The 16613-nt window shown below is 39.9% G+C and overlaps 1 protein-coding gene across 1 annotated transcript in view; it reads left to right on the top strand.

The window, feature by feature from the left end:
* The first annotated feature begins 5526 nt into the window (after positions 1–5526).
* TBK1 (TANK binding kinase 1) overlaps positions 5527–16613 on the top strand; it is a 28335-nt gene continuing 17248 nt past the window's right edge. The window contains exons 1-7 of the mRNA XM_048301305.1: positions 5527–5627; positions 9629–9749; positions 11457–11597; positions 12459–12588; positions 13165–13346; positions 14147–14307; positions 16173–16283. Of these exons, the coding sequence (XP_048157262.1) occupies positions 9663–9749; positions 11457–11597; positions 12459–12588; positions 13165–13346; positions 14147–14307; positions 16173–16283 (812 nt within the window). The 5' untranslated portion in view covers positions 5527–5627; positions 9629–9662. The remainder of the gene's footprint in view (positions 5628–9628; positions 9750–11456; positions 11598–12458; positions 12589–13164; positions 13347–14146; positions 14308–16172; positions 16284–16613) is intronic.

The following is a 16613-nucleotide window of genomic DNA, read 5'->3' as shown; positions in this document are numbered from 1 at the left end:
GCATCTGGTTCTATCTTTTTTTTATAAAAACAATAAAATTTTATCCAGTGAAATGTGTAAGTCTCTCTGAATCATTTTGGCTGAATCTTTAGAAGCTACAGCATTCTTGAACCTACTGGCTGTTATATTTGAGTAGAACCTGGCAATTTTTCTGATGCTTAGATAATAAATTGTGTTGCTCCCTTGCATGTGGAAGATGCTGGCAGAAAGAAAGAATTGCATTCACTGCAATATTTCAGTAGCGTCAGTGGTCTATACAGTGATTTTTAGTAGAATGCTGCTAGTTTTATTTTTTTAATTCTCTAAAATGACAAGTTTTTGTAACTATTTCATAGGGGCAGAGGAAGGTTCGAGTCTTGCCATGCACGGGATTTATAATCCTTTCCTCATGAACTGATGTCCATAGTAAAAAGCTGACTTACCTCTAGCATAATCGGATGAGCATTTTTCCTAGACTCTGTGGTGCTGTGTTCCTCATTCACTTTAATTGGAAAATAAATGGGAAGGTGGGTCAGAAGCAGCATCTGGAATCAAGAGTGTGGTGATGTTTTGAGGATACTGCCATTTTCATTTTTCAGTCAGGGAAGAAAATACCTTTACTACCTTCAATAAGACAGTATCACTTCTGTAAGATTTTGTTCCTTATTTATATGTGTTTAATCAAAAGTTTCTTGTTATTCGATTAGTGGTATCACAGAATGAGTGCTTGTGGTGCTTTTCATATTTCCTAGTTTCACAGTCCTGTTTCCCTCCCTTTGCTGCCATACCAATGCTCCATTTCATTTTCTCCCATAGTACTAGAAACCTTCCCTCTCTGACTTGGTGCTTTCCCGGTGTTGCCATTCTCCTGCACCTCCCCAGCACAAAGGCTGCACCCCTGACACTGTAGCTGTGGCTGAGCATTTGCTGCCAGTCTTCTGTGTCAGGCTTGGCCTCCTTCCTTATGGAAGTTTTACCACACAGAGGGCAGAGCTTTCACTAGGCAGATTATGAAGCGAACAATAAAGCTTCCATCTTTAGCAAAGCTTTTTGGGTTTAAGTCACAGTGTAATGGAGTAACTCTTAGTTTTTATATATGATGTAGGGTTTTACTGCTAAGAGGATGATTTAGCTATTATTAAATTAGAGCCTTATGAGCAAATTCTTTAAACTGGCCACTGCCAAAAGAGACCCTTTTCCTTCCTCAATCCCACCATCCTTCACCCATCCCACAGGTCCCTTTGTGCCAAGTCTGGAGCTCATCTATGCCCATAATCAGCTATCCAGGAAGCTGAAGCAGCAGAAACACTTCCCCCTCACAGTGTGTTGCCTGCTTTGGTAGTGGCAGGTGAGAATGGATATAAAGCAGAGAGCACCAAGTGTAGGAGCAAGCCGCGTGTGGCACCCATTAGCCTGCTTCTATTATGAAGTTGTACCCTGCCCTCCCATCCGTAACTGAATGAGTATCTTGTAGGATGAGTGGTCTGGATCTTCAGAGAGTGTAAGTTGGTTCAGCCTGAAGAAGTAAAAAAGGATTTTTTGTTTTTGTATGCTTTGTTCAATCAGGCTTATGCAACCTGACCTCTAAAGCAGCACCTCGGTGGTAATTTCTGTATCTTTAGATTAACATGTAGTTACTGATTCTGGCTACTAGCAGGTTTTTTTTTTTTTTTTTGGTAATTTCCTTCAGTGGTGCAGAGATGGCAAGTCTGCAGCTGCTTTATGACAGTTGTGTTATGTGGTGAGTAGGCAGCACCTAGTAACTATGTTTGCAAAGAATCAAGGTTTAGAAAGGCAATGGCTGGGTTTCTACATTTTACTTCGAATAAGTGGATTCCTGCTGTGCATGGTCTTTCTTAGCATCTGAACTAAGAAGTTCACTACCTACATCCAAAGAGAAATCTAGTGATGCACCACATAATCAAGAGTGTGAACTAGATTCTTCAGGCAATGTTTAGATACTTGGAACATAATATGAAAACTACTCAAGCACGTGGTATGACTCTCAGGGAGGGTCTTATGCAGGGCCAGGAGTTGCAACCCAATGATCCTCATGGGTCCCTTCTGACTCAGCCTATTCTGACTGTGATATTTCTTGTGGGGTAGAAGAAGGGGAAGAAGATAAGAGGTAATCTCTCCAAGGAGTGCTCTCATTTAGGTTGACAATCACAAAATATCCTTTTCCAGACAAAGGTTAATGATCGCATTTAAAAGCTGCACCAAACACAACACCTGCAGCCTTTCTCTATGACTTAACATTGTTGTGGTCAAAATGCCCCTAGATCTAGACTGAAGATGTTTAAAATCATCATCATGTGGTAACTCCTTTAGCATATAACGCAAATTTCCTCTTGTAAATAGGAAATGTTTTCTTCCTCCAGTGTATCTTTCTGTTCTTCACTGGCTGCTCATGTTCATGGCATGACAGATGCATGGGCAGTTGTATTTGGCTGTAATTTGTCTTGGGTGGTTGTACACAGTGTTTCTGACTAGCTGTGGGGTTGGGTACCTGTGTGGGATGTGAATTACACAAGTTATACAGACATACAGTATGATAATCACAGAATCATTTAGATTGGAAAGGACCTCTAAGACCTTCAAGTCCAACCACTAAGCCAGCACTGCCAATCCCACCACTCAACCATGACCCCAAGTGCCATATCCAACACATCTGTTAAGTACTTCCAGGGACGGAGACTCAACCACTTCCCTGGGCAGCCTGTTCCACTGCTTTACCACCTTTTTGGCAAAGAAATTTTCTTCCTTCATAAAATGGTTGTTCAAGATTCCAGGCATTTCAGAAAAGCAGGAAATACTAGGTTCCAGAGCAAGAGTTTTTTATCTAAGAACGGGTTTTTTTGTCAATGCAAGCAACTATTCCACTGAATTCTCCTAGATGGCTTTGTATCTATGCAACAAGAGGAAGAGTATAATTAGTGTGAGGAGGTTTGCTTGGGAACATTAATCTGTATATGTTGTAAACAGATTTGGAATGAATTCTCTCGTGGCAAGATGGAAAGAGCTGTCTTACATCATGGAATTGCACCTCTTCCCTCTGCAAAACTACAGAAGAAAATGGAACTATGAAAGGCAGTTCCAGCAGAAGTGAAGTTGGCTGCTAAACAGCTTTGCTTATTCTGCTTCAGCTGTGATGCCCCTTAAGTACTTAAATCAAATATAGAAAGCGAATAGATTACAAGCATAAATGGGTCAAAATATTTGATTTTCTTTAGAGAATTTGTAATACAGGAAAAACAATTATTAACTTGCTTATGAGTTTCAAGTGTTACTGTTCTCACCCACTTACTGGTAAAGTTAGTGGTTGTCCTTTTGGTAAGGTTGGTAAAATGCAATTTCTCACTCAAAATTTTTAAAAGTTAAATAATTCAATCAGATGTTCATTCTTTCTTGGCAAATATCTAGTATGATTTCCACTCTCCCCTGTTCTTACCTCATTTTTGCTAGGTTCCCCAGAGGGTCCCAGGAAAAATATTAGAAGAACATACTGTATTTTGCCTGTTTTAGTGCCTTCAGCTCTAATTAACTATGTTCAGCTTGACTTTTTTTTTGTCTCCCTAGCATTTTTTCTTTTGGAATTCTGGCATTCACAGCTACAAGTGTGAAGACTGTTTGCAACATGCCAGCTTTAGCTGCAATTCCCATAGACATATTGTTAGGCTGGAGTTCCAACAGTGTACAGCTACAGACTGCTGAATTTGGAACATGAATGAGAATCCAAATACCAGAGAGGTGAGAAATAGCAAAAGTTTTACTTTTATGTTAAAAAGAAATGGAAACAAGCAAGGTAAAAAAAATCTAGAAAAAACCTGCAATGGCACTTTCCTTTTTGGTGTCTGTTTTTTCCTATTCTTAAATTGGGCATAACATTTTCCTCTGATTCATGCTGTTAAACATTTAAAGGTTAGAGAAGATCTTCGGTGCATAAGGATCACTGATTATCTTGCAGACATACCCAAAAAATGAACCGTTTGGATCATGTGAACTGTATGAATCTTTCTCATTGCTTCATGAACGGGGGAAAGCACATGGATGGTAACTGCAGTGAGAGCAGTCAGTGGCCAGCCCCAGGGGCTGGATGACACTGCATCTGAGATACTCTAGGTATTAAATAAACAAAGTCCTGGGGAACCCGGTCTGAAGTCAGCACTGACACTGCTTTGAGCAGGTGACTGAACCAGAGACCTCATCCATTGTGAATGAGACTGTAATTTAAAACATCAGTTTTACAAAGCATCATCATACTTAGCCAACAGTTTCATTTTATTCAAAAGTGGAAGCAAATACATATTCACAAAGAGAAGTTCACAGGCGTTTTCCTGATTTTGTGGGGGCCCTTGCTAAAATCCTTATTAACAATCTGATGAATATTTCTGAAGAAGACAAAGCTGGCTCATGGGTATCCACCTGATAGAAAAATACGGCTTGCAAAGCTGGGTACAGAGGAAAGGGTAACAGAAATAAACCATGTAACACTGCAGTGTTTTGAAAGATGCAAGGACAGAACAGAAATGTAGTAGGGAATTATTCCCTCTACAATATAGCATTATAAAGCAAAGTTCAGATGCCAACAAATGGGGGAAATAAATTAAGCATTTAAATTAAGACCATAAATGCATCAAAGTCAATTTATCAGTTTCACTATGGAGAACTTTGGAAAAAGCTTAGTGCCCTGTAACAAGTGAAGCAGAGAAAGTTTGAACTTGTGATAAAAATTACAAATGTGACCGATAGGTAAGATAATGACAATAAACAAAGCCTGTGAGCAAGAGGCTGCTGTCAGTTCCTCAAGACACTAGGCTTCCAAGATTTGGGAAGATGGCAACTGCAAACAGGAAATATAGAGGATCAAAACCGGGATCGCCGTGGGATGAAAAAAAAAAAAAATCTTTTCACTATTTTCCCGCTATAATTATGATCAGATTACATTATGTATATATTATAAAATTATCAATATTTTTCATTATAAAGATCGCTTATTGGAACAGCAACATTATAGGGCAGACAAAAAACCACATAGCAAGGGATAAATCAGCCGGGAACTTTGGTTTAAAACGTATCAGTAACAACTGAGCGGGATCAGGGATGTGAGAACTACCAGTATTTCGTGAGGTTTAAACAAGGTGGAACAGAGAGCAATTACACGGGGCAGGAAAACACTTCTCCCGGGTATCCGCTGAGCGCGCCGTGGGGAGGCGGGGGTCCCACAGCTCGGGCCCAGTGGCCCGGGGCAGGGACAGAGGCAGCTCTGTCTCGGGGAGCCGAGGAAGCGAAACCTCCGCCGGACCCATTACGCAGCAAAAAAATCACCACGGCACCCTCCCGGAACCGCTCCGAGCCTATTGGGAACATCGCGCCAGCGAAAACACCCGGAGTGACCACTTTTGAACAACATCCGACTCCCACTTTCCCATGTTTCCCAGATGTTCCCCTGTCTCGCGGTTCACTGCCGCGGGGGCGGGCGCTGCTCCCTCGGCCCCACCGCGCACGGCTCCCCCTCCGTCCCCGCCGGGCGGGAAGGGCGCGGTGGCTGCGCCGCCCGGGAGGTGCCTGGCCCGCTCCGCCTCCCCGCGCCGCGGCAGGAAGCCGGAAGCGGCCGGGGCGCTGGGCAGGCCGGCGGGAGGCGGCTGGTGCGTGGGGCTGCCGGGCCGGGCAGGGCGGGTTCGGGGGTGGCCGCGGAGGGCCGAGCCGAGGTGGGCTGCGGCGGCTGCTTGCCCTTGCCGCCACCGCGCTGGTGCCGAGGGGAGGCGGCCGCCGCCGGGCGCGGTGGTTTCAGTTTCCCGGGGCGGCGGTGGGGCCTTCCCGGGAGCTGCCGGGTCGCGGGCGGCGGCGGCGCGCCCCGAGGTAGCGGCGGGCCCGGCCGTGCAGCCCGGGAGGGACGAGGCGCGGCCGGCCCGTGGCGTCGGCGGCGTGCCCGGGGCCTGGCCTTTGCCCCGGTCTCGGTGACATATCCCCGTGAATGCGCCTCAGTAAGCGGCGTCACCTTCATGGCTGTAGGAGTTGTTAAGGTTTTACCTCGGGAATCTCGTCCTGCTGTGGGGATGAGCCCCGGGGATGTTTCCGCCGTACCCCACGTCTCTGAGAGAGGGCCGTGGCTCTCCGTTGGTTTCCGGGAGCTGCAGTCCCAGACAGGCCAGTCCTCTTCCTGCATTACGGACTGGACATGCCGAGAGTAGGGGTGATGAGCAGCACTGGAGCCAGGCTTGCCATTTGTTTTGTGTGCCTTTGAAAGAATGTGCAGTTTCCTTAGGGTTCAAGCAGCACCATGTGTGGCTAAGGGCACGGTATTTCCATGATTCAGATGCTAGCTGGTGGACTAGAAACTCCTGTAAGGAGGTTGCAGCTGAAGCAAGCAGGAGCTTTAAGGGAGGAAACTTCTTTTCTAAGCCTTGAGAGAGGGCATACAGGGAAGTATAAAGTGTTAATAGTTACCAGACTGTAAGTAACATTTATTTGGAGCCTCAGCACCTTGCCTGTTGGCTTTGGTTGCCTATAGGATCTTGCCCTTAAACAGAAAGAGCCATCACTTTAACTTCATCATCTGTCCTTGCTTGCCTGGTGAAGTTGTACATTGCAGCTGTCAACAGGGGAGCCATACCTGCTTTGTGTGCTTATCCCGTGTGCCTGAGGTAACAGAAAACTCCTTCATATTAATTAGAAGCAGTCAATACTCCTGCTTCAAAGCATTGGGAGTTTTTAAAAAAATCACATTAGCAATGCAGTCTTTTTTTATTACAATCCCCTCTGCTAATAAGTTAAAAAAGTAGTAGCGTGACCAGAAGCAGAAAAATATTAAATAGAAAACACCTAAAAAGCAGCCCTCAAGCCCCTGAAATGCTAATGAGTCATGGGGGCCAATAAATCAAGCTGCTAGCTGGAGAGATTTCTTTAGATGTATGTGAGGAGCTTTTGACTCATCTAATACCAAGCTTAATGACCATAAGTATGATGTGAAGAAACAGAAAATTCAGCATTAAGTCTAGTGACAGGATCAATCATACAGTTAGAGCTTTTTTTTAAATTTATTTTAATAGGAAACCCTTAGTGCCTTGATTTAGGAATATAGTGGAAGAAATTAAAAGAAAACTTGACATGCGAAGTATTTAGCAAAGATCAGTTATGACTTTGTCAGAGAATGCAAAGTATTAAATCAAAGGAGGCCTAATGTTATTCGATCTAATTGTTATAATTTGAAGGTTAAAGCTGAATGAGACTTTATACCTAAAAAGTGAAGACTGCCAAAAAGAGCGTACTCTTTCAACAAAAAAAGGGTAACAGTGCAATACTGACTTTGTTTTGTTGCTTAATATGTACCCTGGGATTATTATTGATATATTTATATCTGTAGTTTTAAGAGTGAAAAAAACCCCAGACCTTGAGAATCCATTAAATGACTTGCTGGTTTGGGGTTTTTCTTAATATCTACTGAATGATACTGAAGATCATCTGTTGCAGTCATGTCCTTTTGTTTTTTCATCCACTGACCTTTGTGCATACTTAATTATAAAGTAGGAAGGTAAAGAAAAAGAGCTGATCTTGTACGTAAGCTGCCTTTATCGTTTTGGGAAAGGTAATAATTCAGTTTCTCAATAGGCTACTAATTTTTGTTTTTATTTGAATAGACTTCGATGAAGAATTTCTGTGCACTTTCTGTCTGATTAGAAAGGATTTGTTATGGTTCTATGTCTTGGTATGAGTCTAATGAATGTTGCTTTGAAGTAAATCACAAAATACATGGTTACTGGTAATGTGCCAGCTGGCTTGTTACAAGCAGGGTTTTAATTATGTGAGGAATGTTTTAAATTGAAAATTTTACAGATGGTTTGCAGAGCAGGCTGTGCATTATTTCTTTGCATCCTCTCTTCCTTACCTTCTATGTCTGCATCACAGATAGCTCTTTGGCATCTACAGTAACTGCCCCGTGGGAGAAGTCATCTTATTCTACTTTTGCTAATTGTCTTGTCAGAGTCAACCAAGAGTTGTAAAGGTTGGGGATGTGGTGTTAGGTTTTTTTGTTGTTGTTGTTGTTTAGATTTGACATAAAACCTTTTGTCCCTTCTAGAGGCATTAAGAACTTTATCTAGATTTTGCAAATAGCATTGCTGCATGACTCTCAATTCGTTGCAGAGTAATGTCAGGTCTTTGCATTGTGTCTTTGCATTCTGTATGCTACTTGTTATCGCCTAGATGTTTTGGGACAGCTTTGCAAGAAACTTCACATCTCACATGAGCAAATAGCTAAATGAAAATGTGCAATCTGCAGTCACTACACGCAGAGAAATGTGCTCAGAGTCATGAGAACGCGTGTGCCTGCAGTGTAGCACGGTAGGATCAGGAGCAGTGCCCGGGTGTGTGCTCCAGCTGCCTGCCGGGGCAGGGTGGGTGAATGGTGGGGGAATGGTGGCTGGCATGCGGCTTGGTCCGCTCTCCTGCGGTGTGCACTGTGGGACTCCTGTGTCACCTTGTGCACCAGGGAGCTCTCAGAAGGTGCCAGTCACCTTCTGGTGACAAACACAGGAAATTCTGTCATGCCTCTTCTTCAATAGTTACAGAAAAGGCTTCTTTCTTTGAGTATCAGTCAGCAGTTTCCTGTCAAGTATCACGTGCAAGGAACATGCAGTGTCCCCTGCCAAGCTGAGCAAAGACAGCTACAGCTACTGTAGGAGCTTCCCCTGGTCCAGTTGCCATTCTGCTTTTGAGATTCTTTAGGTTTGGGAATCTTTGATTTTAGAGCCTTTTGCTAGGTTTAATGGCAAAATCAGTGTGTTAAACCAAAAAGTTAAGCATATTCACCTGCATCTCTGCTGTTTTGGCAAACAGGAAGATCTGGCAGTTCTAATGTTTTATTTTATGTTAATAATTTTAATTTAATCAAAATTTTTTTCCTTTTGAATTTGTGAAGACATTTGGGTATTTGACAGTTCATATTTCAGGAAGAATGGGAAAGCCAGGCTGTCTCTCTAGATGTGACATACCCCATATGAAATTTTAGAAATGAGAGAAATGTCCTTTAAATTCTTTCAGTAGTAATTGCTGCATCTAGCAAGTGAATGAAAATACTTGCGTTGTGACTTTTTTTGAGCTCATGTAAAAGGAGCATTCTGTGAGTTGTTAGTCCAGTTCCTTTACAGTTCTACTGAAATGCAACTTCCAGAGCCAAAGTAATCTAAAATATGTGTACTTATCTGCCATCATCTCTAATGTCTGTTCTTTGGGATATGTACAGAATAATGGAATTCAGTTACAGGTCTTGCTTTCCTTTAGAAGATCTTGTGCACGTGGTTTTGACTCTTTTCTATATATTTTGTTACTTTATCGTTTAAACACCATGTACAACACTAAAGGGATTATAAAGCTTTCACCTTTCCAGTTGATTTTTCACACAAAGTTTGGGGAATATAGACCTTAAATGCAGAGAGGTGTTGTGTCAATGGCATTAGTTTTGATTGTTGGGCTTCTTTTTGTTTCCAACGTTTCACCTCTTATTCCTCTACTTGGTTGTCCTTAATTCTCCATGTCTTTGGAGTTACAGTTGGGGTTTGGACATTTATATTTCCTTCTAATTAAAATAAGTCCCTTTCATGTATTTTACTACATTATAATTCAGTGTATTGAACTTTCTGTTTTTAAGGTGAAAAAGAAAACTGTCTAATCAAAGAGCAAAGATGCAGAGCACTTCAAATTACCTCTGGCTGTTGTCTGACATTCTAGGACAGGGAGCTACTGCAAATGTTTTCCGGGGACGACAGAAGGTTTGTGAGGAACTTTCATATGCAAGTTGCTTCTTGAAATCAACAAAAAAAGTTCAAGATTTAGGCCTAAAGCAAATGTATCTGTGTAATTGTTCATGCTTAGTTTTTAATTTTTAGTATTTGTCCATTGAATTAGAGTTCTGTAGTTAGATTTCTAAGGATTTGTTTTTAATGTTGTAATGTTGTACTTGTTGTAATGTTGTATTATTTTTCCTTGTAAAATATTAACTGTTACGAATTCTTCATTCCTTTTTCTTTAATTTTATGGAAAAAATAAACCTTGTTTAAGACTTTGAATAGGAATAAATGACCTACCAGTTTCTATTATACAATCCTATGATTTATATCTTCATTAAATTGTCTTTTAATTTTTTTTATCTGTTCTTTTAAAACCTGTTTTGGTGATTTTTATTATTTCTGTGCATGAAATATTCTTATTGTAGTGGATGAAGCTGTTGTTAGTTGTTGTCTATAAGTCAGTGCTTTTTAAATGTCTTCTTGGTGATGTGCCTTGAGTAATCAGTGCAAAATAGTAATTTTTTTGCCATGTAAATGATACACTGATGTATGTGTGTGTTGCAACCTGAGTGAGGGGTTGAGATGACCTTACTTGTGTAGGTCATTCTATTCCTGTGAATTTCACAGTATGTCTCACAAAGTGAAGATAAGTGTAGTTGTTAAAAGTTCCCTTACAGTAATGACAGTCTGTGTGAAATCAGTACAAAGTGATTTATAGGCTATAGTGTTTCTGTGTTCCACGTTTAAGTGTGAAACAACTGTAAGCAATAATTTAGTGGTTAATGTCCTTTTCTGGGTGAGTGAATTTCAACACAGAATGATTCCCCTGTAAACTAGTTTCATGGTTGCACCTGTCATCACCCTCACTAGTCTGAGCCTGTGACCTGCAGCTCATTGTCAGTGGGAGAAAGCTCTTACCTGGACACCAGTAGTGCATGTGAGTGTTGCTGCAAAGCACACCTTGTCGAAGCATAGGAAGGCTGTGTCCTTAGAAATAATCACTAGCGCAAACTGCTAGTGCAAGCTTATTCCTAGAGTGGGTACAGGGAGATGCTTTGCCCTGGGAAAGGGACAGAAGTTACCAGCTGGGGCTTAGTCTGACTTGAGTACAAGTGTGATTAAGCTTGTAATTGTGCTTCTGACACTTACTATGTGGGTTTGAACTGCTTCAGGATTTTACATGAGTGGCATGTAGTGCTTGAAACTGCCTTTAAAAAATCAAAATACTGGTTTATCAGTATAAACAGAACAGTAAAGAAAGAGAGAGTAACGTTCAGCTACCAGAAATTGTCTTTTAATTTAAGCAAGCCAAGTATGTGTGTGCCTCTCATTGATAAGTGCAAGTAACTTGCTGAAAAAATATTTTTCAGCTAAGTTTATGAGTAATTCTTAAATGTGTAGACTTTCTTATGCTAACTGTTCTTTTTTTCAAAAGCACTTAGGTTTTGTGACCTAAGGAGTTTCCGTTCTGCTAGTCTGTTTGCTTCTAGTCTATATTAAATTAAACCAATTAAATTTTTTTAGCAGAACCTTTATTTCCACCTTAGCACAAAATACTATTTTGAAATATTTCTAGTCTGGGTATGCTCACATGTACAACAGAAGATCTCAAAATTCTTGGATAATGTCTATGTGTACATTTACAATCTTTTGCTTCTGTTTGATGAGTAGTTTGTTTGTTTTCAACAGAAAACTGGGGATTTATATGCTGTCAAAGTATTTAACAGTATAAGTTTCCTTCGTCCTGTGGATGTTCAGATGCGAGAGTTTGAAGTATTGAAGAAACTAAATCATAAGAACATTGTCAAATTGTTTGCCATTGAGGAAGAGGTAATGCATTGTTGTAGTTGTGATCTGAGATACGTGGAAGTAACCGCAGTTACTGTTTTTTTGTTTTATCCATAAATATAGAACATAGAGTTACATTTTTAAAGAATGGTATCATATATGATGATTCAAATACTCCCACCCAACCACCACCATATTTTGGTTTTCTTTCTTCTTTGTCGTTGTTGCTTTTGAAAGAACATGCTTGCTTTCAGGAGGTGAAACACCTTCAGTGTGTAGGCACAGGTTTGTGTTTGATGATTCTTCATCTCAAGAAGCCTTTGTCCTAAGTTTTATCTTGAATTAGGATTTTTAAGCTCCCTACATGTATCAATATTTAATAGTTGAATAATGGAACTGTTTATAGTTGAAGGTGTTTTGGTAATCCTGACAATTTTATGTTTTTCCTTTGCTACCAACTAAATTGGTGACATAGGATACTATTATACAGTAGAACTGTATAATAGTGTATGTAAATTGCAGCAGCTGAACTGAAACTGAGACTGATCAAGTGAAATGACCGAGATGCTGAGATGAGTAAAGAGTAAAGGACAGTCAGTACTCTCAGCACTTATGGTGTGTAGTTTCTCACTTGTCCACCTGTCAATACTGCTATCAACCTGCTAGTGCCTAGAACTTGAGGCTTTCTCAATTATTTTTCCCTCTCCAAGTTGGAATACATGAAACAGTTTAAAAATCCACTTGTACTTCTTTTGAAGATCACAAGAATGGGATTTATGATATAGCTATAGATTTTACTTTGCTTTTCTTTTTTGATTGTAAGATCTTGTGGTTATTGATAATTTCTGACATTGGTGTCACAACAGTCAGATTCTTAATCTCTTTTGATTTTTTTTTTTTCAGACAACTACTAGACACAAAGTACTAGTTATGGAATTTTGTCCATGTGGGAGTTTGTACACAGTTTTAGAGGAGCCGTCTAATGCCTTTGGTTTGCCGGAGTCTGAGTTCTTAATTGTTTTGAGAGATGTGGGTATGTAGACTTAGGTCTAATTTGTTGACTGAAACAAACTCATACTTGTTTTGTTTATCTTGAAACAGCAAGAGACAAATTTAAATGACTGTCAACTAATTGAACAAATTAATATGGTCTTACGGAATCACATCTTTCATTTGTGTCTATGTTGGTGTAGGTAGCAGCATTAAGAAGCCATTTCTGTGTAAAGTATTGATGTAATTTTTTTTCTTTATTTCAAGATTATTTTTCACACATTGAACTGACTTCTAGTGATAATTTCAGAAGAGTAAAATAGAAAAATAATATGATTCACTTGTGTTTACCTGCTATAAAATTTTCTTCCTAATTTACCTGCTATAAAAATTGCTTTATGGGAAAGATGTTACTGAGAGCAGGAAATGCTGTAATTTAGCTGTTTGGAAAGAAAAAAAAAAGCAATCTGTGGTCATGGTCTTTTTGTTAATTGAGTGTCCCTTCTCATTCCCATTTCCCAATGAGAACATAAGCATGTCTTCCTAGTTACAATTCAGTGTTTGCCCAGTCTGTGTCACAATGTATACATGAATTCTGTGTTTATTTTCTCAATTGAAGTGGCTGGGATGAATCATCTCCGTGAGAATGGAATAGTGCACCGTGACATCAAACCAGGAAATATAATGCGTGTTATAGGTGAAGATGGTCAGTCTGTTTACAAACTTACAGATTTTGGTGCAGCAAGAGAACTTGAAGATGATGAACAATTTGTTTCTCTCTATGGCACAGAAGAATATTTAGTAAGCCCATATGATTTAATTTAATTGAAGCAATGTTTGAAGCCTGAGGCCCTCCGTGATTATAGTTGAATAGGTGAAGGTCATGTTGTTGGGAATTAGTATTTAAACCTTTGTATTATAATTGTTTTTATAACTTTCCGTTGGGCTTTTTCACCTTGGGTCATGCCATTTTCTGCTAAAATACATCAGCCTTGAAATAATTTCCAGGTCCAACTTCAACTGTTGCCTTGTGTGAAAGGAGGAACAACAATGTTTTAGTTATGAATATATTTGCCTTTATCTCTGTAGATGGGTTTTAGTTTGTGTTTGAGCTACTTGGATGACGTTAGGTGCAGTTAAGATTCATGTGAAACCTTGGCCAAAGAGAGGCAGGTAGAGAAGTATCAAGACAAGCACCTTAGCATGATTTTCTTCCTGACATGTTTTCTCACATGTATATCATAACTGATACTCTCCTCTACTATGGATCTTTTTTCAATTTGGTTTCTGTTATTTCAAAATCATCTGGAGGAATACTGAATTTCTTCTCTTCTTTAGTGGTCTTTTATACTAGTAGTCACTCTTCAGCTGAATTTTAAAATATTTTTTGCAAAGTTTTCAATAAAAGTGACTGTCACACCTAGGAATATAGTGATATTTGTCAGAATAGCTTAAGGAACTTCTATGATACAGGCAAGATTTGCTTTTTAAAAGAACTGAAAGCTTAGACTGACAAATTACCTTGCTGTGGAAGGATAGATTGGGTTTTTATCTTTATAAACTTTCATAAAGCATTTCTAACATTTTTTTTTCCTCTTTAGCATCCTGATATGTATGAGCGAGCAGTTTTGAGAAAAGAGCATCAGAAAAAGTATGGAGCAACAGTTGATCTGTGGAGCATAGGGGTCACCTTTTACCATGCTGCAACAGGGAGTTTGCCCTTCCGACCTTTCGAAGGACCTCGTAGAAACAAGGAAGTGATGTAGGTAATCTAGAAAGAGAATTTTATGTTGGTAAATCACATCAGCCCTTTAAATGCTTTTTACCAAGAAATCCTCCACACATACAGTAAAATTTAAAACAGTGAAAATATTTAAGGAAAAATACTCATTTGTTGTGGTATAGCCCCAGTAGGCAGCTAAACATAACACAGTTGTTCGCTCAGTCCTCTGCAGTGGGATGGGGAAGAGAATTGGAAGGGTGAATGTGCAAAAACTCATAGATTGAGTTAAAGACAGTTTAATAAGTAAAAAAAAGCCCCACAACAAACAGCAACCCTTGCCTCTTAAACCCAAAGGGAAACAAAACCAAGAAAAACAAGTAATGCAGAAAAATGCCCAGTTGTTCATGACCAGCCAACTGATGCCCAGTCAGTCCCTGACCGAATGCCACCCTGGCAAATTCTTCCCCACCTTCTCCTTAGCTTATGTTGCTGAGTAATATGGTGTGGTATGGAATATCCCTTGGGTCACCTGTCCTCCTGTATCCCCTTCCAGCTTCTTGCCTGCCCCCAGCCTACTTGCTGGTGGGGCAGTAGAAAAGTAGAAGAGGCTGTGATGCTGTGTAAGCACTGCTCAGCAATGGCTAAACATGCCTGTGTTATTAACACTGTTTTGGTCACAAATACAAAATATGGTACCATACACTACCATGAAGAAACTTAACCTATCCCAGCCAAAATCAGTAGAAACATTCTGCTTCAACAGGGATTTTACTGTGTGACACCTTAAAATCTGAATTAAGCATTTGAATTGAGAAGGACCTGAATTAAGCTCCCCAAAATACTGATGTTTTTCCACACATCTTTTCTTCAGCCTGGCACTAGGCTGGTCTGTTGCAGTGTCGTGTATATAACTTGGCTACTTGGGCAAAATTACGGTATTCTGAAATGGGTTTTCAGTGCTGCAAATTTTTGTTGTCCTTTAAATGGTGGTCTTCCCCAGCAGTCTTGAAATGGGTGCACTACCCATGAGACTGACATTTGAGTAGTACAGTTGTGGACTGCAGCTGAAGATAACAGGGGTGGCTCCTGAACGGAAAACAGAAGTTGTGTCTGTGATGTGATGATTGTATTTGATTCTTGTTTCATCTTGGTCTGATTCTATTTTGTTTTTCTGTGTGTTGCATTTTAAAAATAAAGCAAGGTGGTACTTGGGACCTCTAACACATCAATAACATCTCTGTTCTGGTACTCCGTGTAAAGCTGACTCCAGTTTCCTTAGTTGAAGAAATTGCCTATCTTGTGATTTTTTTTTCCCTGTAAGAATTCTTGTCGTAGATGTTTGAGAGATGTTTTATATACACCTTGTCCTCCCCAAAGAGAAAGCACAACTGAAATTTTCTATTGCAAAAAGCCTATTGCTCCTCATTCGTTTCATGAAAAATTTGAGAAATACTTACCTGTGCAATGCAAAGTTAAACAATGCCAAATTGTATCCAGATTTCTGGATGTTCCTTCTATATGCCCAAGCCACCTTGTGGTGGCTAAATGTCATCTCTTGCTATAGAACATGCTAGAAGTTAGCATTTTAATGTGTAAATTGAACTAAATTGACTTTGATTAATTAACTCTTGTGAAAACCTTTGGTTTCCTTCAGTATGCTGGAAATATCTCCTGAACTTTTCCCCAAGGCTGAAGTAGACAAAGTTACTTCTCCAGCTAACTCTTCTAGCACTGCTCTGTCAGCTTGTAAGTGAAACTTCCTAACTGTTGCACCATATACAAATTTAGGCCAACCTGTTGTTTTAATTTGTATTATTGCTGCCCCTTTGAGAATTAGTTACAAGACCTATGTATGTATAAGAGGTAGTAGTTGAAGTCTCCATTATTTTTGTAATGTGTTGCAGGTATAAAATAATCACTGGAAAGCCTTCTGGTGCTATTTCTGGAGTACAGAAAGCAGAGAATGGACCTATTGAGTGGAGCTGGGAGATGCCTATTTCTTGTAGCCTTTCAAAGTAAGTTTGAACAAAAAAATGTTCAAAAAATGTTTCAATGCCACTTGATTGGACTTTTCCAGTCATATTCTAGGATTGTGTCTTTGGAGCAGAGATTTGACGCAGTTTTTTCTTTGAACTCTTCAGTACATCTGTACAGTCTGATATTTGGTTATAAAGTGGTTTTTTCCTTCACATCTGTCCAAATAGTTTTATGATTGCTAATTTACAAATGAGCACATCTGATGTGGTTTGAAAAGAAAGATTATTACTGCATTTTCTTTACCCTCAGGAATGAAGAATCAATACCTTTGATGGCCCTCATTTCTTGCAAGAATGTGACTTCAGACG

Source organism: Corvus hawaiiensis, chromosome 4, assembly GCF_020740725.1.
Source record: "Corvus hawaiiensis isolate bCorHaw1 chromosome 4, bCorHaw1.pri.cur, whole genome shotgun sequence".
Classification (NCBI taxonomy): Eukaryota; Metazoa; Chordata; class Aves; order Passeriformes; family Corvidae; genus Corvus; species Corvus hawaiiensis.
This window is presented reverse-complemented; position numbering and strand designations above follow the sequence as displayed.